Raw genomic sequence first — 25,940 nt, forward strand, 5'->3', positions numbered from 1 at the left:
CAAAGCATAAGAGACTGTTAAAAACTGAGAACAAACTGAGGGTTGATGGGGGGTGGGAGGGAGGGCAGGGTGGGTGATGGGTATTGAGGAGGGCACCTTTTGGGATGAGCACTGGGTGTTGTATGGAAACCAATTTGACAGTAAATTTCATATATTAAAAAAAAAAAAAATTGGGCTTCCTTTTTCTCAATAAGTAAATTTTTTCAAAAATTTAGAAAAAGCAAATTAGGATGATTTAAAATATTCATTACAATTATGGGCATAAAACTCAAATTGAAAAAGTTTTACTAAAATTCCCATTTATGGGGGTGCTTGGGTGGCTCAGTCGGTTAAGCATCTGACTTTGGCTCAGGTCATGATCTGATGGTTCATGAGTTTGAGCCCCACGTCAGGCTCTGTGCTAACAGCTGGGAGCCTGGAGCCTGCTTCGGATTCTGTCTCCCTCTCCCTCTCTGCTCCTTTCCTGTTCACACTCCGCACCTTTCTCTCTGTCTCAAAAATAAATAAACATTTTTAAAAATTTAAAAATAAATAAATAAATAAATAAATTCTCATTTATGGTTGGTTTAAGTGTACTTTGTAGAAATAAGATAAACGGTATCCTAAAATGAATTTATTGAGCAAGAAATTTGAAACAATATTTTTAAATGAATATAAGTAAGTTTTATATTTGCAGAAATCAAGGGAAAACATAGGACTTCTCCTTCCTTCATAACTTATAGTTAAACTTATGTTTTGACATAATTGAGTCAAACTATCTATGAATCAGAACAGGAGCATGTAGGAGGGAAGAGGTCAAATCTAATCATTCATGCTTTCTTGTTGCTGTTGCCTTGTTGTAATTTTGTGTTTGCGGCCCTGATTACTGTTAATGGTAAGGTATTCTTGCAAATAAAATTAAAATTAACAAGTTTACATACATAGTTTACTTTATATAAACTGATGAATAGTGTTCCCCAAATATCAAATTTCAGAAGCAAAAAAGCTTTTAGTTGTCAATTTTGGCACATGATTCTGTGGAGTACTGTTAACCATACTCATAGGTTGGAATTGTTACAGTATCCTAGTAATGTTGCCTGGCATTTCCAGTGATTAAATCTTTGCTCTAGGCTGTAGCCTTTTGTAACTACTTTAACAGAAGAAATGCAGAAAGAAGATAGGAATGTTGTTGTTGAATACCCTGGTGGAATGAGAAACTGATCTAAAATCTAATACAGCCTAAGCAATACCAATTTCAATGGAAAAACCAACATCAAGCAGACAAAAGATATTCATTGTTAAAATGAAAATGAGTCCATAGGAAACAACACATGCTCTAGCAACTAATCTTAGTAATTCAACCGACATCAATGCAACATTTTCTATGTGTGGAATTGTTTGTCTCAGAACAATGATCAAGATTATGGATGAGGACAATTACTGCCTTATGTGTTGTAAGATTTGATTTTAAGAAAATAAGTGTTAAATAATAAATAATTGTATTATCATTTAATTTTTAATGATTTTTATTTAACATTTATTTTGTTAATGTTCCAGTCTTTAACTTTTTTCTAATAATCAAATATCTATTTCAGGTAGACATCATTTTTACATTTTATCACAATATATTATCTCTTAAGAATAATAAATCATGCATTTATTGCCACAGCTTTATTTTTTAACCGAAAACCTCTGAGACTAAAACTCTCTCTCACACAAAATGATTCACTATTTACTACTAGGGGCATTCATTATTATTTTAAAGTATAAAAATAAATTACCATTTTCAAATCTAGGAAAAACATGATTTACAGAATTCCCCAGATTCCCCACAAATGCCAATTTCTTATGCCTCAACTCCCAGTATTAGTATCTACAGGGAATTTGAGAGCATCTGGTTAGCAGTTTTATTTATTCTCCACTTTAACAGTCCCAGATATATAGATTTATGTGAAATCACCTTCATCTCTAGTTTCCATGGCTGGGGGGGTATTAGTGCTGGGTCTAGACTGGACCTACTTATCAAATTTCCCTTCCCCATGACTTTGTTGTAAGAATAAAATGTAGTAGTATTTTGAGTATATCTTTCTGTACACATACGAAAATGAAATAATTCAGTTACTCAAACACAAACCACAAGGACAAAAATTACCAAAAGTAATATAAAACAAAATATATGGTCTAATTCTCCCTCTTATAAGGGAAATATATTTGTGACAGACTCTGATAAAGTGAATTAATATTTTACACTTTTAGAATCTAAATCAGAAAAAAAACATATGGATACCTTTTACTTTTTCATACTTTAAATTTATAAACCAGTAATCCAAATGAAATTATTATCAGGCAATTATTCCCATGTAATGAGATGAGAAATCATTTGGCCATTCTCTTCCAATAGCACACTATTAGTCTAATCGAGGATATGCCCACTTGAAATTTTTTTGCTACTATTTCACTACTAACCTCTAACTCAGAAATAAGAATTCTTCACGTACCTTAACATGCATTGTAAGTATTCAACCCAAACCTGAGGTTTCCTCAGAATGCACAAAAGGAAATGAAATTAAATCAATTAAATATCCGGGTTATGTCTAAAACCATATAAATATCATGTGCAGTAAATGCTTTGATAACACTGACTAAAGAGTTCAGCTTTTACTTTTGAATACTGCATAAGATAAGAATTTGACAATGTGGAAGGCATTTATTTTTAACAAAAAGATTTGGAGGCATTTGAAGAAACATGCTGAAGAAAATGTGTTTCTTATCTTTTATTAGTATGTGGGATAAATATACGAAAATATTTTTGAGACTATCCCAAGGGAAAAACGCATTCCAGCAAGATAAAACTATATGCCTCCTAACAGAGTAGTTGAGCAAGAGCAAAGCAAAAGTATGCGCTTACTAACATTACATACGATAGTGCGCTCGCGGAGGGTTATAATGTATACTTTGACGAAGGTTTGCCAAATCTTTACTTCCTCTGTTGGCCAAATCAAATAGCAGTGTTTTCTTTGTATCATTTTTCTTATATTGATTAGAAAATATTTCACATACACAAAAACCTACATATAACATGATATAATATACATACCATATAAGTACATGTAAAGAGTAGAAAGCATCCACAGATCCACCAACAAGCATAAGAAGTAGAACGTTACCAATATACGTGAAGGCCCTTAGGTTCCCGTCCCAATCCCTCTTCAACTTTTACCCTGGGATTAAAATTATTCTGAAACTTGTTCTTATTCTCTTGTTTTATCATACCTATGCAGTGAAGTGCGCAACTGTTAAGTATAAAGTTCGCTGACTTTATATCTACATGCACCTCCATGTAACCAGATAACAGATTAAGATATGTAACATTTCTAGTACCCTAGAAAGCTCTATTGTACATCCTCCCAGTCAAACCCAAATGCAAACAGTAGACTTCCTTCTATTAATATAAGGCAGTATTGCCTATTCTTAAAATTAATATAAACGGAATCATGCAGCATATACTATTTTTGCTTCTGACTTCTATCATTCACGTTATGGTTTTGAAATATATTCAGGTTGTTGCATGTATCATTGCACTCATGTTGTTGCTGCCTCATTTTCCACAATTTGTCTATTCTACAGGTCATGGGCATGGAGTGTTTCCAATCTGGAGCTAGTATGAATAAGGCTGGTACAAACATCTTTGTACATGACTTATTGGTAGGCTAATGTATTGAGCTTTGGTGGTGATTTACACCTAAGAGTGGAAATTCTGGGTCATGGGTAGGTATATGCTTAGCTTTAGTAGGTACAGCAGTTGCCAAAGTAAATATATCAAACTCCCACAAGCAATATGTGTGAGTTCTGATTGCTCCACACTTTCTTCAAAACTTGTTCTTTTCATTTTTTAAAAAAAAATTTAGCCATCTGGTGGATTTGTAATGGTATATGTCATTGTGGCTTTAATTTGCATTTTCCTAAAGACTGCTGTGATTTTGAGCACATTTACATATTCTCATTATCCATTTGGATATCCTAGTATGTGAAATGCCTGCTTAAGTCCTTTATCTTCTCTGAAAACTGGGTTGTCTGCATTTTACTTAATGATTTTTAGGAGTTATTTATATATTCTGAATATACTTCTTATGTTGGATGTATATATGTGATATATCTCTCCCATTCTGTAAATTTTCTTTTAATATACCATTCCTTCCTGATTCTCAGATTTTATTCCTGGATATATTTTCTTTCTTAGACTACATCCTTCATATAGTCTGGTACTGAGAATTCAGGTTACTGCAAATCCTGTCTGTTTTTGGTTATGTGTAAGAGTCTTTATTCTTATTTTTTTAATTATTTAATTTGGTTTACAGTTCTTGAGAGTTTTTCCCCTTGCATCCTGGCTTCCAGCTTCTGTTTTGACGTTAGAAGTCTACTGTTTTCCAAATTATTACCATAGCCTGATCTTCGTATCCATCTTCTCAAATTATACTATAATATGATGTGTTGGGAAATTACTTTTTTATCTTTCTTGAGATATGCTATACTTTTGAAATCTGAGACTCAGTATCATTTATCAATTCCAGAGTTTTCACATATCATCTCTGAACATTGCCTCACTTCGGCCTGGCACCGTTCTCTCAATTTCAATGTGTGTCTTCTTAAACACATCTCAACATCTTTTAACATCTCTTTTATATTTTCTCTTGTTTTTATTTGATGCCTCATGAGTGATAACTTAAAGTTTACCGACTCATCGACTTTCTCTTCTGTTGTGCCCAACTTTAAAAAAATATATTGTATTTTTTGTTTCTAGTATTTTTATGTTTCCTTTGTACTCTTGCAAAGAGAAGACCACTAAAATGAGTTTCACTTTCAGGTTGTCAATCAAATGTACAAGACAAAACAGGCTCACCTTGCATCAAGTTTATTTAGCTTTAATAAAGGGGAGAGAACAGGAGCACTATGCAGAGCAAGACAACCTTGGGGGCTTCAGACACCCAGGTGCAGCATCTCATGTGCCCAAACATTGCACTGCTCTAAGAAGGGACAAGAAGATGTTAAGAGTGTCAGTCACAGAGGGATAGGGAAGCCACAGAGACTTAAGTCTCAGCTTAAGTATCTTTCTAGTCACCTAAAGGGGTATGTAGTGAGATCCCATTCTTTAGTGAGGCTTCAGTACTTTAATGACAGAATATGTAATAAACAATAGTTAACAGTCATGCACACAGTGCTTGATTTTATCCTTTCATAAAGTAGGTCAAATAATAAATAGAGTCTTCCAGGCCAAGTCTATCCCACAGTAAGTTTACTGGTTCCACAGACACAGTGGTCATTCCCTCAGTTCTCAAATTATAATCAAAACAGACATACAGACTGGCTCTTAGAACCCTAGCAGTGATCCCTTGGTCTGTGGAGAAAGTCCACAGACCTATTATAGCAGAAAAAGCTGAGTTGAGGGGCTCCTGGGTGGCTCAGTCGGTTAAGCGTCTGACTTCAGCTCAGGTCATGATCTCACTGCCTGTGAGTTCAAGTCCCATGTCAAGCTGTGTGCTGACAGCTCGGAGCCTGGAGCCCGCTTCGAATTCTGTGTCCCCCTCTTTCTCTGCCCCTCCCCCACTCACACTCTCTTTCTCTCTCTCTCTCAAAAATAAAAATTAAAAATTAGGGGCACTTGTACCCCAATGTTTATAGCAGCACTTTCAACAATAGCCAAATTATGGAAAAAGCCTAAATGTCCATCAACTGATGAATGGATAAATTGTGGTTTATATATACAATGGAATACTACTTGGCAATGAGAAGGAATGAAATATGGCTTTTTGTAGCAATGAGGATGGAACTGGAGAGTGTTATCGTAAGTGAAATAAATCATACAGAGAAAGACAGATACCATATGTTTTCACTCTTATGTGGATCCTGAGAAACTTAACCATGGGGGAGGGGAAGGAAAAAAAAAAAGAGCTAGAGAGGGAGAAAGCCAAACCATAAGAGACTCTTAAAAACTGAGAATAAACTGATGGCTGATGGGGGGTGGGAGGTGATGGGTATTGAGGAGGGCACCTGTTGGGATGAGCATTGGGTGTTGTATGGAAACCAATTTGACAATGAATTTCATATTTAAAAAAATTAAAAATTAAAAAAGCTGAGTTGAATCTCTTGAATCCCTTCTTCACTTTCTTATGACCAACATACTGAACATAAAATAAATCATATCATAACTGTATTGGCAGAAATCCGTGCCATCCTCAAAGATTTGAGGATATATAGTGTATTAGACAGAATCAATCCTTAGGGAGAAAATAAAATAAAATGTGGAAGGAGATAGGAAGAACCAGGTGGGGTTGAGGTGATAGTTTGAGACAGTGTGTTCAGGGCAGGCATTTGTACAGAACCTGAGGAATATCTGGGCAAACTACTTCCTGTGGAGCGAAAGCAAATGCAAAGGCCTTGAATCAAGACCGTCCGGCCATGTTTGATGGGCAGTGGGGAGGCCAGCATGGCTTGAGCTCAGTGAGTGAGAAGAGGCCAGAGAGGTGACAGCAGTAAATCATGTAGGATTTTGTAAATCATTGTAGGAATTTTGGCCTTTACTCTGAATGAGGTGGGAAGCAATGTGGCATGAAATAATAAATGTTTTAAAAAGCTTCATGCTAGCTACTTCATTAAGAATAGATTGAACGTTAGCAAGAATAGGAGAATGGTGACAGGGTTAGTGCAAGTAGAAGCAGTAGAAATGATAAAATTGTGGAAATGTTTCTGTGGCAACATCAGAAGAATACTTTCATTCTATTAGATTCAGTTTTTAGTGTTCCAGCTTATTGAGATATATTCCTACGTATTTTATATGTCCTCTTTCTTTTAGAAGTAACTTGTATCTTAAGCCTTTGGATAAACATCCAGAAGTCTCATTAATGTTGACTTTGATCTTAAAACAAACACTTTTTATATTAAAGTCCTGGTTTTAAGAGCCGAACACATCTCAAAAAAGAACATTTTCCTTCTTCCATTTCTCACGCCTTTCCATCTCCTTCCCAAAACTGTTTACCTGATTTAATTAGGAAGACGGTAACATTCATAATTGGAAATCTTGGCAGCTATCCATACAGCCTGACCATACTGTGAAATGTGGTCACTGGGACCATTGTTACAGGCTCCTGGTTGTGGCAGACAGGGGCAGGAGGACAGTATCTCTATTCTCCTGGCTTCTCTAACATAGGCGGCCTTCTTCTTACTAGTGAATAACTGGTTTCAGTTCTAGTTAAAAATTTTAATTTAGTTGTTATATAATTTAGTTATATAATTTAGTTGTTATATAATTTAGTTATTCCACAGTTAAACATGACAAAGGACACACACACATATACACACACAAATACAAATTAAAATTAGAAAATTTATTTCCAACCTTCCAAAATCTTCCATAGATGAACATGAAGTTGATTAACAATTTTTAATAGCAACAGAGCTGGAAGCATAGTACCTATAAGGATTTGTATTGTTAGAGATGTTTATATATGATTTCCACTAGAAAGACCTTGATAGTTTATAACCAAACTAAGACATGCATTGTCTTGATTTTCTAATCAAAGAATTGTACTGACTAAAAGTACTAATTTAATTGTTCTCATATAGCAGATAAAAACCACTAATTATTCATTACTATTTGAAAAATAGAAAATTGGTCTGTGAGTTTTATGAGTTTGCCAACATCGATGAAGTGAGAAGGGACTTTCTGTGGAATTTAATAATCAAAGGTGAGGACATAAAGCTTTTTGCAAAGTTCTTGTTCTTATGGGCATAAACCAGCAACATAAATAAAAGTGAAACCTTCTCAGAAAATTTCAGAAGTTGTAAATAACCAACTGTAGCATCCCATGAAGTCACTAAAACAGTCTTTAGGGTATTGGAAATCAGGATTCAGTTCCACTTAAAAAGAAAAAAAAAGGTAAGAAGAAGTAAGCTATACCAGTTTATCAATAAAGCATTGTGCAAAAGATCTCTTACTGTAGGTTTTTTTTTTTTTTTTTCTGTTGAAGAGATGTTTCATGATTTGTTGTCTTCAGAGACTCCTTGGTACTAAAGCAATGAATAATTGCTATACCCAATAGAAAACAATTATGATATAGGAGATTAACTAACAGTTTTTGTATAGAGTATGACCTATGAACAAAGTCCAAAGCTTGCCATTAAATTCCTGTGTAACTAACAAGATAACTTCTCTGTCTCTTCATTTTATTAGAGGCAAAATAATATGTCCCTGTATACTCAGTACATAATGATACATAAATGAAATGGCTTCACTATAATCCTAACAAGCATTCATCTAAAGGGTTATCTAGTATACAGTACATAAAATAATAAAGCATATTATCTGATCTTTGGTGATATCGTAGTCATGAACTCTGGTTGTTAGGAGGCAGGGGAGAAAGTTATAGAAAATTCCTGTGACTCATGATAGCTTTGGGGGCTAAGCCTTAAACATACTTATTTATAAACAAACTGAAAATGGGCAGTCAAATTCATTTTCACAGCTCCCAGGGAATCAGATAAGAAACTTGGGTATTTTAAATCACCCTCAGATATAATTATTTTTTAAGTTATTTTTAGCAGGAATGATGATAATTCTAGAAAAATTCTAGAAAGAAACCAAATTCTGAAACACTGAAAATATTTGGTGGGCTTTCAACCTATTTTCAACTGGTTCACCTAGAAACTGAAATATAAAATTCATTTTCAATTGATTCATGGTTGGCAGGGGAAATAGGAATCACAGAAAGTGTGTGCACATTAAATAAATATGTCCTAAATAACAATAAAACCATATATACAGATTTTGGCACAACAGAATAGATTATGTGAATTCCATATCATAGGTTTCTCTTTGAGTATTATCTGTTAAAACTTTTAAGGTTGTGTTTTTCCTTTGCCATGGCCAGTCAAGTTTCTTCTGAAGTCTGTTGGGGAATAGTTGTTTTCGGCTTGAAGGCTAAGCTTACTTTTCCATTGCAACATTTATGTTCACTGCCCAGGTGGCTTCAGTTGCATCTCATTACTTTTGATGTTTTTTACTTTTGGAGATTTCTATAAGTAAAGAAAAATAAGAAGGGTTCATCAGAAATGTGTATTGGAAATAGCCAGGAAAGAAACTACGTGCTTTCAAATACTGTTTATAGTATACTCACATGCATATATGTTTTGGGGAAAATAATTAGAAGCAAAACAAGAGGAGGCAAACAAACAAACAAACAAACAAAAAGCCAACCAAAAAACAAAATAAGACAAGGAAGAACTATAAGCTCTTCAGGAACAAGATACATATTTCTATGAGGTAGGAGACAATACCTTAAATTTGTAGTGTTTTTCAGTTTACAAAGTGCTTTTCTTTGCATTTTAGTTTAGAAAAACTCTATTATACAGGCTATGTAAGGTAAAAACAACAACAACAACAAACCACTGAATCCACAGTGAAGAGACTTGCCCAGCAATCACACAGCTAGTAAGAGACTGAAGCTTGATTGTGCTCTGAAAGTGTCTGATTGCAGACCCATCACCTCGGCTGTGACATGAGGCCTACAGAATGGAGCCCAAACCTAGTGGAGTTCCAAAGACTGCACAAGGGGAAAAGAGTACCTATAAATGTTAAACTGAAGAAAAAGTACCAGGTCCCAAGCGTAAGCAGAATGATCTACTGTTTCTGAGGAGCACATACAGATTTTCCATTAACGTAAAATAACACGGTATCAAGCCCTCAAGTAAAGCAAGCTATACCACAGTAGGGATTCTGTCTATGTTCAGGCAAGACACTTCATTCCTTTCCATTACGGCTTTGGGGAGCATGGGGGCTGGGAGGTTTAAAAAAATTCTACTAGCATCCACTATAATGGTCAAGAGGTACAGAAAACCTGTCATCTCCTTTGCTCTCCCATACCTCCATTGTACTAGTGATCTGTTGAGTGCTAGCCATGTGGCCCTGAAGAGGAACACTTCAAGGTTCTTGACTCTGAGCTCTCATTAGCCTATGACTTCTTCCCTTCCTTCCCTTCCTTCTCCTCCTTCCCTTTCTTCCTCTCTTTCCCCCTCCATTTCCTTCTTTTCTTCTCCCTCCCTGTCTTTTTCCTTTTGTTTTTTCCCTTCTTTCCATCTCTTCCTCTCTCCCTCCCCTTCTCTTTTCTCTCCCCTCTTTTCTCCTTCTCCTCCCTCTCCCTCCTCCTTCTCCTTCCTCTTCCCTCCCTCCCTTCCTTTTCTTCTTTCTTTCCTTCCTTCCTTCCTTCCTTCCTTCTACATATTAGCTGTATAACCTTAAGGAAGTTACCTAGCCTTTATGTGCTTCATTTCCTCATGTTTAAAAAGAAGAGGGGGTAAGGGATAATAATTCCTATTTTACAGGGTTATGACAAAGATTAAATTAGGTAATAGATGCAAAGAGTTTTACATTTAACACTAAAGAGGTTTACTGTCTCACCAACTGTTAGCTATTTTTATTACATGTGTGAAATATAAAGACAAAGTATAGTTTTGTGACATCTGAGGAGCTCACAGACTAACTGGGAAAGAAGAAAGGAGATGTCAAAGCAGAAAGAAGTGGAATTTCTCCACACATCATGCTAATTTCTCTGGAAGCCTCAATTTATGTTCCTGCGTCAACATCTCTCAGTGCTAACTGGGGCGGGGAGCTGAGGGTAGGGGGTGGGATGGGGGTAGTCAGTGGCCTAATGAGAGAAAGCCTGGATTCCATGCGCTTATGATTTCATTCTTTCTCATCACCCGCCAGTCCCAACTTCTACCTTTAGATTTTTAGGTCTTCCTCACATCTCAAACAGCAATAAAACTACACACTGTCAAATATACATTATAGATGAAGGAACACAGCTTTTTAGGCAGTATGCCCAGATTTAATTCCCACTTCTATCACCTACTATCTTTATCTGTAAAAAGGGATAGCAACATTATTTCTCCCTCACAGTACTGCTTTCCTTGTGGGAAGAAGGGGGCAAGGGCAAATGAAATCAATATATTGTGATATAAAGAAAGGGAATCTGAAGAACGAGGTCTGATTCCTGAGTCTAAGACTTATGGACTGTGTGTCTGGAGGAATCTCTGGATTCCATTTCTCTATCAAGGAATGAGTTGTGATAGTAATAACTGAATCATAGAGGTGAGGAAATATCAAACGAAATAATGGATCTGCAAGTGCTTTGTACAATGTAAAGTGCTACAGAAATATTACCTGTTATTACCATCTCATATTCACATAAAACTATTTATAAGCCTGTAGTCTGGAAGTTCAATCTGTCATCTTGACAGTTATTAGTCTCATTCTCCCTTGTCAATAAACTGATTTAAGATAGTACATAGTTAAGCAGAAAAATGGGAGGTGAGGGAATTAGAATAATCAGGTTATCTCAGTATAAAATAATAGGATTTAAATAATCTTAGTTTGGAGGGGACCTTACAAGTTGCCTTTCCTTGATCGAGCCCAATCTTCCATCCAGCACAAGAACGCCTCAAACAACACTTGGGTTCTTGTGGCCAGTTCAAGTTGACAGAGCAGATTTCACATGGAATAGAAAAGGAGTTCTTTATTGTATTAACTTTTAAGAATCTCAAAATGTACAGGAACTGACTTTTCTGACAATTGTTTAGGTTTTAAAATTCAAACTGATTTAAAAGCTTCAACTCTTTTGGCATTCACCAACCATTCCTTTTGGAAATGTCACAAACTTTATATGGAGGTGATGTTTCTTACACTGAATTGAATATTCACTGATGGCTTTTGAATTCACATTTACTTAAATGACTAAATTAACTGAGGGATGTAGAATCATGTACACCCCTTGGAGATCAAGCCAAACACTTCATCCATAGAAGAACAGGTAAACAATGCAGTCTTGTTTTGTTTTTCTCTCTAAAAAGTATTCTTTAGTAGTTAAAATCTACATCTTTGTAAGAATAACCTATTATTCAATCCACACAATAAAGCTTTATATAGGTAAAATCAGATGAATTTTTTCAATGAGAAGATTAAGGTGAAAGAAAAACATCCATTTCCTTTTAGTTTAGAGGAATCAAGTTCAAATTCAAGTCTATCTAAAATTGCTTTACATTATCTTCTAATGCTGATCCTTCCTAAGGAGTGAATTTGAACCACTGCTAGTCACACCCTGCTCATTTTCCCTTTGGGAAACTTTGGGATCCAGTCTCCTCAAATTGCTCAAGCTGATGATGAACAGTAGAACCTGCAAAAAGCACAACTACTTCTTAGAGGAGGCAGCTCAACTGTGAAATGTGGCTTCCTGGAATCTCTTCTCAAGGTTTTCAACTGGATTTTCATCCATTTACCCATTTTCATATCTGTATCTAACCTCTACTTTCCTTATGACCTTTTGTAATTAAGTTATTGGCTGAGATTGAAATAGCTGCTGTATTCTTCCTATCATCATATTTCATCATTTTCTAGGGGTGAGTCTTATATTTATACTCATGGCAACTATTTTTGCACACAAGAAATGTTTCATAGTTGTCACACATTATCCATCAAGCCCAAAATGGGAATCTGGGGCTCATTTCTTTGTTCAAGAAATATTTATCAAGAGAGTCAGCACTCTTTTAGAATCTAAGGATAGAGCAAACCGATAAAAATCCCTGCCTCTATGGTGCCCTCATGTGGGGGAAGGTGACCCCTGGTCAAAATAAAAAAGTAAGGTGTATATAATATGTTGGATGGCACCAGGGAGATAGGCAGCCCCATACAGGAAGGTTATAATTTTAAATAAAGTGTTTACAGAAGGGATCACTAAGAAGCCAATGGTTAAGGGAAGACTGACTGAAGACAAACCTAAGTCCGTCACTCTCTGGGGGAAGATTATGCCATTTGGAGAAAACAGTCTGTGTAGGTGTTGAGGATGCAGCACACTAGAGTTTCAGAGAAACAGTTGGGAGGCCACAGTAGCTAGATAGTGACAAAGGGGGAGAAGTAGAAAGGCCATTGGAGGGTTTTGAGGAAAGGAGTTACATGATCTAAGGTTTTTACACATGCACTCTTGGCTGCTGTGTTGAGAATGGACAGCATGAGGCAAGGGCAGAAGCAGACTGGGGCACCTGGGTGGCTCAGTTAGTTAAAATGTCTGACTCTTGACTTTAGCTCGGGTCAAGATTTTGCCGTTCATGGGTTTGAGCCCCACATTGGGCTCTACGCTGAGAGTGAGAAGCCTGCTTGGGATTCTCTCTCTCTCCGTCTCTTTGCCCCTGCCCCACACATGTGCTCTGGGAAGAAGAAAGAAGGAAAGAAAGAAAGAAAGAAAGAAAGAAAGAAAGAAAGAAAGAAAGAAGCAGACTGACTAGGAAGCCAATACAAGAATCCAAAAAAGAAATGATGATGACTTGGATTAGGTTGACAACAGTGAACATGGTAAAAATAAATAGTCATATTCTAGATATTGCTTGAGGATAAAACCAGTAGGATTTGCTGATAAAATGAGTGTGATGAGTGAGAAGAGAAAAGTTGTCCATAATTCTTCCACTGCATTGTTTTTCAAAGTGTGGTCCAAAGAACCTCCTGCCTCACAGTCACATAAAATATACGTCAAAATAGATTCCTAGTTTCTACCTGAGAACTACTGAATTAGACTGTTTAGAGCAGAGGTTAGAAAACTTTCATTCTAAAGGATCAGAGAGTAAATATTTTAGGCTTTGCATATGGTTTCTGTCAAAATCACTCAACTCTGCGGATACAGTATGAAAGCAGCCATGGGCAATATTAAATGAATGAGTGTGGCTGTTGTTGCAATACAATGTTATATAGACATTGAAATTTGAATTTCATGTAATTTCCATGTCACAAAAAATATTTTTTCATTGTCTTTTTCTAACATTTAAAAATGAAATAACAAATATTCTTAGCTCATGGGCATACAAAAACAGACAATGGGACAGGCTGACCGACTCACTGCCAGTTTGCCCATCTTGCTCTAGACAGCAGATTCCAAGAATATGTATTTTCCCCCAAGAATATGTATTTTTAAGATGCTCATAAAGTGACTTTTTTATGTGCAAGAACTTAAGAGAATCACTGCAATAAGTTTTGAAAGTTACTGTCAACTGTTCCTTTTTCCTTTACTTTGTTCATTGGTGAGAATAAAAAACGTTTCTTTAATAAAACAAGAACTAGAATTGGTATGAAATAATGGATAAAAGAAAGATTCTCATGTGCCAACAAGAAACATGTTTAGAAAAAAAAAGGAGAAAGGAAATTTGAAATGATAAGATTGAAAGTTATTTATGAGGATTTTCAGAGAATTAGGGAAAGACTCAAAAGTATATTATTTAGAAGTAAATTCTATAGTTAAAAAAATGCCTTTACCATTAAAAAGGATCAATTGATGATTTGTGCATGACTCCATAAAGGTCAAAGGCAGAGGTCACCACACAGATTCAGGCTCCTGGTCTATACAAGTGAAGATACTGTCCTCAGTCTGGAGAAAACTATCATTTTGCCACATGAAAGAATATCACCTATTGTAAGTTGGACACCATGCACGCAGCTTAGTTGTTAGGTCACAGTTGTTAGGCGTTTACACCATGACATCTCCTTTTTTCACCTGATCATCTAATGCTTTGATTGCTCTTTCTTTCTAGTGTCACACTCAAATCAAAAAAACATGGGGGAAACAAGAAAAAAACTTCATTTACTTAAATGGATCTGTTAATCATAATCATAGTACAAAAATCATTATTCTCGGCTTAAAACCTGATTTTGATTTTTCACCTAGTATTTCTCAACTTCATCTCTACTTTTCTAGTATATTATTATCTTCTTAATCTCAAGATTTAATTCGCCAAAGTTTTATTTCTGAGACTGAATCAAATATAAATTGATAATTTTTATTTCAGAGAAAATAATTTTGGAAAATATAACTCAAATGCAATGTACAGTCCTAATAGATAGATCTAAAACTATTAGCAAAGAGCCTTTGGGTACCTAAAGAATTTACTGGTGAAAAAAACAACAAGTTTCTAAGTGTTTAGCAAGCATTGTGAAATCTAGATGAGTGGAAATGAGAAGAAAAAGAAAATGGAGTGGAAGACAAGACTTCAAACAGGCTATCTCAATAATATATCTTGGTCTAACACTCCTGACAACTAACAGCTAGAAGACATATATTTCTTCAAATCTCTAACAGATTCCTTGGTATACTCACATGGTTAAATATGATGCCACAGCAATCAATATAGTGCTAAACAAAGACTGTTGATTGACCCTATAATAATAATAATATTTTAGTGTATCCTCTGCGCCAGCCTCATTACACAATTTCATGTGAGGCAGGTATTTTTATTCTCATTTTACAGATAAAGAAACAAAATCACAAGAAAATGTGACATTCATTCAAATAAGAGTTCAGCCTTGGGTCTGTCTGGTTGCAAAGCCTGAATATTTCCCTCTATAACTCACCATCTTGCACAATGTTTCCCCAGTGGTTAATGTTCCTGTCCAGCCGCAGATTGAGGAGAGAATGGAGTGAGAAGAAAAGAAAAGAAAAAGGTTGCTTTGCCTAGAGAACTGCTTTTCCCTTTCAATATGGTATATGATTTTGCTTTTACAATTAACATTCTGCTGATGAGATTTCCCATTGGTGAAGGCTGACGAGTCAGATTTTCCGCGAAGAGAAAACACTGCAGGAAATAAATTAATCTCTGGGGAAGATGAGGGGCAAGGCTGTCAGTACTCACACAACTGCCTAATAGGAAATGATATTTCAAAACTGTTGAAAGAATGAAATGACTGTGGGTTCTCCTTCCAGCATATTCTTAAACATTTAAACCTTCTGAGAAGAGGGAAATGGGTTGCTATAAAATGAAGAGCAATCTTACAACATTTCACTTTAGGCTGTCAGTACTTCCAAACTCAGATAGTATTCCCTGGAAATGTCAGAGGAATCATACTGGTGTCCTTGTTTTGTTTATATTATGAAAAATCTGCACTGATGTTAAATAGAAGGATGAATGATATACCAGATTTTTTGATTACCAGTTTGAAATTACAGGAACAAAACAGATGAACAGAGGGGAAGGGAAGGAAAAATAAGATAAAAACAGAGAGGGAGGCAAACCATAAGAGACTCTTAAATACAAAGAATAAACAGGGTTGCTGGTGAGGAGGAGGGAGGGGAATGGGCTAAATGGGTGATGGGCATTAAGGAGGACACTTATTGGGATGAGCACTGGGTGTTATATGTAAATAATGAATCACTGGGTTCTACTTCTGAAACCATTATTACACTATGTGTTAATTAATTTAGATTTAAATAAAATTTAAAGAAAAGATAAGCAAGTAGGTGTCTTTCATGGAATAAATAAATAAATAAATAAATAAAATTGTCCAATATTTTATATAACAGATTTTCCAGTCTTCGAAGTAAGGGTAATTATTGTGCTTAGAATTACACACTACTTACAATAACGCTGAATTACTGAAGTGTTCCTTTATTAAAATTGAGAAATGGAAATATGTTTTATAATATCTAAAGTACTATCTTTTGATAGCATGTTTTCATTCTTCAGTCCGGGTCTTTAATACAGAACACCAACTTTATCTAACTCTCAAAGTAGTCCCGATAGATAACTGCCTCATGTTTCATTTCTCATAATACAAGTAAAATCTAAAGTTGAGATCAAATGTTAAGGTTAAATTAAAGCTCAATATAAAAATTTATTTATTTTCCGATAGATCCATTCTTCATCTGTAGCTTCTACCTTGACTTCAGTGATGAGTTTTTTCCACGGAACTTGTTTTCTTTCCCCTGTTTAATTGACCGCAATATGTAGGTTCCTACATGTGGTGAATCACTTCTATGTGACTTTTGCTTACAGATAACCAAAGCTGCATGCTCTATGATATCAGAATAGGCCACAGAATCTCATACTTTCAGAATTGACAGGGCACAGATTTCTTGGCGTACCTCCTCTTTTGGTAAGGAAACTATAACTCAGAAAAATGAAATGGCCTATGAAGGGCAAGACATCTGGGTATGGCAGAACTGGAACTAGATCTTAGGATACCTGCTTTTTGTTTTCTGATCTAGGGGGTCTTCTCACTCCTTGATAAGTTGAATTTATTATGTAAGATGAGTTGTGGCATGAATTTAATGTAAAGATGGAGGAATAATTAGAAGAACATAACTGAAGCTTCAAAAGAAAGGACATTCCAATTGATAGCTTTGTTCAGGAGAATATAGAATTTGCTCAGTAGAGCACATTTATGCAGGGCAAAAACAAATAGGCATATTTAAAAGATTATCCTTTCTGGCAAAGAGTGCAGTTTTTAGAGAGACACAGAAGGAGGAAATCTTTGTTCAGCCAGTCAGATCACCACAAGCAATCTCTGCAATTAATGAGTTTACCTACATTATAGCCAGATCCTTTTCACAACTAAATGATCATCTTCTGATACCAAATGACTTTGCCCTTGGCTGAAGGAAGCCACCTTACCCACAGTCCTGCCCCCTTCTTGGAAGCCTCGATATCCAATGACTGATAAAGACCTGGCCCCTCACCCCAAAACAGGACAACTCTGAAGAGCCATACCAGCTCCAGGCCTTCCGGTGGGAACAGCTAAGGTCTCTGTTGTGACTGTATTATGACTCAACTTCCCCCTCTGCCTAGACCTGCTTTTGTTTCTCTGCCATATGTGTCGTTCCCGAGAGCACTTCCAATAAACGTTCCACATGCAAGCCCACCCAGGGAACTAGACATGAAACAAATAGCTTAAAACAAACATTTGTACTTAACACACGTCGTCTACCAAAAATAGCACTTTAACTGAATAAACAGTGAAGTCCTGTGCTCTTCCTGAGCTATTGCAGCTGACCTAAGATGGGGAAGATGTCCATTAGGGAGGGTCAGGGCTTTCCTGTCCCTGCAAAGTTGCACTATATCTTGGACTCAGAGGAGTCAGGGTCTCATCTCCAAAGAAGGTTTCCAATTGACCCCCAGGCACATGGGATTCATAGGAGCCATGAATTTCCCAGGAGGATACATTCTTCGAAGGAAAAAAAGCGCGAGCAGAAACTCAGAAACCACAAGAGCCACAACAGGTGGTCACAGCCAGCGCTTTGCAGAAGACACTGTCTGGAACCAAAGTTTTTCTTAGCGATCAACTCATAAGGATGAAAAAGTTAGTTATAATAGCTATGATTCAATTGGAGTTTATTATGTCCTATACCAACTTTAACCTATTTTATCTAATATAGTCTCCAAAATAGCCTATGGTGTAGCCCTATTATTAATGCAGTTTTACAAATAAAGAGCTAGAGACATTAACAAATTGCTCATGGTACACAGCTAGCAAGTGGGAGCCAAGATTTAAACCCAACAGTCTGAGTTCAGACTCCAAAGGTTAAGCACTTAATCATCCCACTTTTAGAGGACTGTTCTTTTAGTAATTTATGGACAAAACTATGTACAGGCTTAATAACAAAGTTCCTAAAATAAGACGTGGGCATTGCCAACCTGCCAAGCAACCAGAGTGAGTCAAGGACCCACAGAAGAAGGTCATGCAGGAGACTGGGGGAAGCATTTACATTGGCTGCTTAGGGAAGAAGAGCCAGGCCAGGCAGCACGGCTCCTGAGGTAGAATTTATTGCTCCCCTGGCTGCAGCAATGCAAACTTTCATCACACGATGTGCATGCAGCCATTCACAGCAAATCTTCTCATTATTTACGTTCAATTCTAAAATAAAGAATTCCTTTTAGTGTAATGATTAGATACATATTTGAATTGGTTCTACTTCATCTAAGTGGAAGAACAAGATTTGGGTGTCCAAAAGGAGCAAACTGGGAGAAGCAGCACCCCTGTCTTCGTAAGATTTTTGCTTTTGTTTTTGCTTTTGTCTGTGATGTGCTGCAAAAGACTCTAAAACTGCCATTCTTACCAAAGAGAATTTAGGAAATTACTGACTTCTGTCGAAGCACTAAAAAGAGGGGAAAGTTCGGAAAGGGTATCAATCTGCTTGTCCTGATCTCCGTGGTGGCTCCTGGATACTCAGAGATGAACTATCTCTGGTATATGGTAAATATTAAGTAGAGATCCAGTGAGTCTTTTTTTTTCCAAATAGAGAGACATATATTACAGAAGATAAAATGGAATTTGAAGAATTATATTTCTGTGTTATCTAACTTTTGTATTTTTACATATGGAATTGTCATACACTTTAATTCATAGTGAAGACAGCTTATTCTGTAATTGATTGTAATTACAGATGGGAAAGCAAATGAAGATATTTCCCAGATAAGCGGACTAAACAATTTCTAAATAAATGTATGTTGAAATTAACCTAAGTAAGGAGAGGTCAGTTTACCGTTCTTAAATAAAGTTAGGAGTCTCACTTGCTTAAAAACACTACTTTAATTCCAGGTGTTCTTTTTTTCTTAAGCCATCACTTAGAGGCGACATCTTCAAAGCAGGTGCTGCCCGGGTCTGTGACATATTCTGCACGATTCATGCAGGGTGCAAAGCTGGGGCTGTCCAGTGCCATCCCAGGAAGAGGCACACACAGGGGTAGATCAGATAAGTTTTCCAATGATTGAAACATAAACTTTGATCTTGGGAATTTTGTTATCTGGTATTTTGTAGGATCCATAATCTTAAGGGGAAAAAGTTTGCAATGAATTAGTAATGGCTTGAGACTCAATACACTGCAGCAATATTCATTGCAGTGGTTGTTTCTTTTATAGTCATGCTTGATTAGTATTTGAAATTTGCAGGAATTGCAATATGCATGGTTTTCAAAGCCCTTCACAGAATTTCATTTTTATCAGTCGGCAAGAGTCAATGAAAAGGCAATAAGAAAAGCTCTATGGGATATTTTTATAGGAGTGTCAAAAGTCAGTAAGCTAACTACATGAAAGAACCCAGATTGTACAGACAGAGTTTGAGCAGAAACACTTCAGAGACGTTATATCTAGTATTTTGACTTTTACATGCCCTTGGAGAAAAAAAGGAGCGCTAGCTACAAAACCAAATACGGAGGGGAAAGGAACAAACCATATGCTTAAGAATAATTACTGTTTCCATTTTCCTACAAACGAAATGTGAAGTTTCAAAGATAAAGTGTAATAGAAATTGAGCTGCTTTGGTGTGTCTAAAATATTGCCAAGAAAGAAAATTCTCATTTCCCTTGCTAACTCATCCCAGATTTCTACAATATGGAAGTTAGTAGCAACGCTATCAACTTCTCCACAAGTCCATTTGTTCTTGTTTTGCTTTTAGTAGAGATGAAAAATATCAGATCATCACCCCTAGAAACAAAACCATCATAATTCACATATACATTAGGTTACTTCTTTGACACATCTTTAAATTAAAGACATCTCAGTTGCTATAACCTCTTCTCAAGCCATTAATCCTTCTTGTTAATTCTAGCAAAAATTTAAAAATATTATTGTCATGATAATACAAGCAATCTTAAAACACATCCTTGGCCATGAAAACCATAAATGAAGAGAATAAAATAGAAATAAAAAATAAAAAAGAACAGACTTATTGTGAGTGTCTAATATTACACTGCACTTAAAACTACATCTCAATGAGATTTGCAATTCAGGCAGTCACTTTGAGAGAGCCATATATTCCAAGCAAAGTGGTAGTAACAATCTCTAAATTATGCATTTGTCATGTGGGCAATTAAAACCATTGTCACGTGGCTTAACTAACCTGTGGTTACATTGGTGGCTGCTACAACAGTTGCCCCACTCTTGCTTTTCTCTTTCTCCAGATCGGCCGGATCATTTTGACAACCAACTGGTACTTTTGAATCCAGGCCAGCTTGATTTGAGTGCAGTTTCTTGTCTACATGGAGACTCTGAAATGACACAGGCCAGAATGATTGATTTCACAAGTAAATTATCAGTCCAAAATAAATGCTTCCCAGAGATATGACAAGGATAAACATTTATCATATGGCAAGTTATGTCTGTATATCTGAATCAGAACATTCGAAATGTCAAAGTGAGTTACAAATTACATTTTCATCAATATATTTTGGTAATCTAGGTGTGGAATTTTTTAGGCAGTCTGAGTGACTAGAATAAGAAGTCATCTGAGACTCAGAAAATCATCTTCAAATCCTGTTTGTGTACATCATTTTCTTCTTGTGAAGTTTATAAGATATTTCTCATTTAACACATTTTCACTCAGTTTTTATTCTTAGAGTTAAATTCTACAGCATTTCATTATGTGTTACATAATCACATATTGTATAATGAAGAGCAGGTTTCATTTCTGCGTTACCTGTGGCCTTTATGTAAAACAAATCATAGCATCTACTTTAAATTAAATCATATTTTATCAGCATTATGCAAACTTGACAAAGCTTCTCTACTCAATTTAAGAATAATAATTCCTCCTAACAATGAATTATTAAGGCACAACATCAATGGGCCCTAAAACACCTCTCACATATAAGAGATGTCAGTGTTTGATGTAATACTGACATATTGTATGCTTCAAAAGAATCATCAGATAGGAGCAAAAACTAGAGACCTAAACAGGAAACTGAACTTTCAGCACTTTGAACCATATTCAAATTCAGACTAGAATTTCAATTTAGTTTTCAGTTTAAACATGGTTACATAATATTCAAAGATTCATAGAGTCAAAATTAGCCAGTCAACATTGGCCATCCATATTAGCCACTTTGGTTCACTAAGGGATAGGATAATGAACAATTTTCCTTAAGTTCCTCTCGCAGACTGTGTACAGCATTAAGTTTATTAAAAGCTTTATCAAAAGCTCAAATTAAAGGCTTTTAAAGCTTGGAAAAGGCCAATCAGGAAATTAGGGTCCATCATGATTAAATAATTAACCCAAATAAACAGAATGAATGGTGCCGAGCCTCAGGGATACGTCTCCCAACCCTTAGTCCAGTGCTTTTCACACCACTGTACAATCCATTTGTTCATTTATCCATTCAATGTGGTGGATTGGTTACATTGATGGCCCCATTTCTCCACCTCTCTCTGTATTCATGTCCTTCATGTAATTTTGCCATGTCCTTCTACTTTGACTTTTGACTTGTCCATGTGACTTCTGGATCAACAGGATATTGACACATGTGACACAGAGACTTGAAAGAGAGTTCCACAATTGGCTTTGCTCATTCTTGTCCTTTCACTACTCCATGAAGACATGCTTAGACTAGCCCACTGGGGGTTGAGTGGCACAGAGAGTAAAGTCAGGTTACCCCAATCATCAGAGCTGAGACAACCAACAGCCAGTAGAAACCCAGACATTTGGGTGTACCAGCCTTGATCAGGTCAGCTGAACTACACAGTTTCGTGGAATAAATAAATGTGGTTTGGCTATATGCATTAGGTTTTGCTGGTGAGTATGCAGCATTGTGTGGCCATAGATAAATGATATATCCAATTTATCTATAGAATCCCAGATACTGGGTACAGTATGAGAATACAAATGTAAATATGACATAGTTTCAGACTTTAAATTGTTCCAACATAATTTCTTAAATTGTTTAAATGGAGAATTAAAATAGAGTGTGGTAAGTCATTTGTAGATAATTCTCAAATTCCTTCTCTACTAACAAAAGATGGGATCCAGGTGATCCTATGGGGGACAACTCAAAAGATCAGCATTTGAATGTCGGTATTGCCCAAATTAAACCGTTTATATTTGACTCATCCACAGCCCAGAAAAATTTAAGTCAGTATGAATTTTTAAATTTATTGTCAGGCTTGTCACATAGTTTGTATTGGCCCATAGCTTTGAAAAGAAGCAGATTAAACTAGTATTTAAGTATTTTTGATATTAGATGCCTTTGGAAAATATATTCATTCAATGACTATTAAATCATAGTTTTTCAGTATTGAGTAATAAACTAGGATAAAGAAGAAATGTGGCTTCTTGTTTTTTCATTTCAAATTCAATCAATATTATTAAAATGTTGAGGGAGAAATGTAAAAATTCATGAAAATTATGTGAATTATAACCAGATTTCAAAGAAGAAACATAAAACTTAAATAAATTTCTTAAACCTGAAACTTGTAACATGAAAGGCTGAGCAGATCAAGGCTGACCATTTGATCATAATGGGTCAAGTATTGCACAGGTCTTGGTGGGCTGGGGGTAGACATCAGGTCGGACTGCGGCCCCGCCCACCAACTCCAGTTATACACCACAGCACAGGGGAAGTGCCCTGCAGGTCCTCACCACTCCAGGGACCAAACGGAAGAATTCCCCTCAGAAGAATCTCCAGGAAATAACAACAGCTAATGAACTGATCAAAAAGGATTTAAATAATATAACAGAAAGTGAATTTAGAATAATAGTCATAAAATTAATCGCTGGGCTTGAAAACAGTATAGAGGACAGCAGAGAATCTCTTGCTACAGAGATCAAGGGACTAAGGAACAGTCACGAGGAGCTGAAAAGCGCTTTAAACGAAATGCAAAACAAAATGGAAACGACAACGGCTCGGCTTGAAGAGGCAGAGGAGAGAATAGGTGAACTAGAAGATAAAGTTATGGAAAAAGAGGAAGCTGAGAGAAAGAGAGATAAAAAAATCCAGGAGTATGAGGGGAAAATTAGAGAACTAAGTGATACACCAAAAAGAAATAATATACGCATAATTGGTATTCCAGAGGAGGAAGAGATAGGGAAAGGTGCTGAAGGGGTACTTGAAGAAATTATAGCTGAGAACTTCCCTGAACTGGGGAAGGAAAAAGGCATTGAAATCCAAGAGGCACAGAGAACTCCCTTCAGACGTAACTTGAATCGATCTTCTGCACGACATATCATAGTGAAACTGGCAAAATACAAGGATAAAGAGAAAATTCTGAAAGCAGCAAGGGATAAACGTGCCCTCACATATAAAGGGAGACCTATAAGACTCGTGACTGATCTCTCTTTTGAAACTTGGCAGGCCAGAAAGGATTGGCACGATATCTTCAGTGTGCTAAACAGAAAAAATATGCAGCCGAGAATCCTTTATCCAGCAAGTCTGTCATTTAGAATAGAAGGAGAGATAAAGGTCTTCCCAAACAAACAAAAACTGAAGGAATTTGTCACCACGAAACCAGCCCTACAAGAGATCCTAAGGGGGATCCTATGAGACAAAGTACCAGAGACATCACTACAAGCATAAAACATACAGACATCACAATGACTCTAAACCCATATCTTTCTATAATAACACTGAATGTAAATGGATTAAATGCGCCAACCAAAAGACATAGGGTATCAGAATGGATAAAAAAACAAGACCCATCTATTTGCTGTCTACAAGAGACTCATTTTAGACCTGAGGACACCTTTAGATTGAGAGTGAGGGGATGGAGAACTATTTATCATGCTACTGGAAGCCAAAAGAAAGCTGGAGTAGCCATACTTATATCAGACAAACTAGACTTTAAATTAAAGGCTGTAACAAGAGATGAAGAAGGGCATTATATAATAATCACAGGGTCTATCCACCAGGAAGAGCTAACTATTATAAATGTCTATGCGCCGAATACCGGAGCCCCCAAATATATAAAACAATTACTCATAAACATAAGCAACCTTATTGATAAGAATGTGGTCATTGCAGGGGACTTTAACACCCCACTTACAGAAATGGATAGATCATCTAGACACACGGTCAATAAAGAAACAAGGGCCCTGGAGGATACATTGGATCAGATGGACTTGACAGATATATTTAGAACTCTGCATCCCAAAGCAACAGAATATACTTTCTTCTCGAGTGCACATGGAACATTCTCCAAGATAGATCATATACTGGGTCACAAAACAGCCCTTCATAAGTATACAAGAATTGAAATTATACCATGCATACTTTCAGACCACAATGCTATGAAGCTTGAAATCAACCACCGGAAAAAGTCTGGAAAACCTCCAAAAGCATGAAGGTTAAAGAACACCCTACTAACGAATGAGTGGGTCAACCAGGCAATTAGAGAAGAAATTTAAAAATATATGGAAACAAACGAAAATGAAAATACAACAATTCAAACGCTTTGGGACACAGCGAAGGCAGTCCTGAGAGGAAAATACATTTCAATCCAGGCCTATCTCAAGAAACAAGAAAAATCCCAAATACAAAATCTAACAGCACACCTAAAGGAAATAGAAGCAGAACAGCAAAGGCAGCCTAAACCCAGCAGAAGAAGAGAAATAATAAAGATCAGAGCAGAAATAAACAATACAGAATCTAAAAAAACTGTAGAGCAGATCAACGAAACCAAGAGTTGGTTTTTTGAAAAAATAAACAAAATTGACAAACCTCTAGCCAGGCTTCTCAAAAAGTATTGCACAGGTCTGGTGCATCTTGGTGCAAATCTCTGGCAGATTGAGCATTTTATAAATACATTAGCATTTCAATAATTAAGAACCCACTTTGCTAAATAAAGGCAGTCCCCATACTGGCCTCCTCTAGTGGAGCCATGTCAAGTTTTTCAACCTCTCCTTTTTTTTACTTGTTACAGCCTGGTTCCTATTCCCCAGTCCTAATGTAAAAGGAGTTAGATATGTCTTAAACTGCTGATCCTGCTGTGTTCTCTCAACCTTGTTTACTTAAAGTCAGTCTCTCCCTCCAGTTCCTGGCTTTTCAAACCATCCACAGGTACTAATTTTCTACTTCAAAAAATCTCCACAATGCTCCATTTTTCGCTGACCAAATGCTTTCCATTAAGCATCAATCCCTTCCTCTTTCTCTTCCTTCTTATCTCTCAGATTCTCTCAGATGCCTTCAGAACTTTGCTCCATAGTTTGCAGTTTTCACTACATATTCAACTTTCTTTTAGAACATTGTCACTACCTCCCTACCTTGACTAAAATTCCATTCTCCATTGAGGATAGCACTTCTACAAATGAAGATGCTGCTTATTCCTCCACACTCTAGACAGCCTCAAGTTGATATTCTTTTTTTTTTAATGTTTATTTATTTTTGAGACAGAGAGAG

The 25,940-nt window shown here is 36.3% G+C and overlaps 1 protein-coding gene across 1 annotated transcript in view; it reads right to left on the reverse strand.

Annotated features, from left to right (window-relative positions):
* Positions 1–7,696: 7,696 nt before the first annotated feature.
* Positions 7,697–25,940, reverse strand: part of THEMIS (thymocyte selection associated) — a 189,089-nt gene continuing 170,845 nt past the window's right edge. The window contains exons 5-6 of the mRNA XM_049652968.1: positions 20,678–20,825; positions 7,697–9,048 (exon numbers count right to left, since the gene is read on the reverse strand). Of these exons, the coding sequence (XP_049508925.1) occupies positions 9,017–9,048; positions 20,678–20,825 (180 nt within the window). The 3' untranslated portion in view covers positions 7,697–9,016. The remainder of the gene's footprint in view (positions 9,049–20,677; positions 20,826–25,940) is intronic.

Source organism: Panthera uncia (genome assembly GCF_023721935.1).
Source record: "Panthera uncia isolate 11264 chromosome B2 unlocalized genomic scaffold, Puncia_PCG_1.0 HiC_scaffold_24, whole genome shotgun sequence".
NCBI lineage: Eukaryota > Metazoa > Chordata > Mammalia > Carnivora > Felidae > Panthera > Panthera uncia.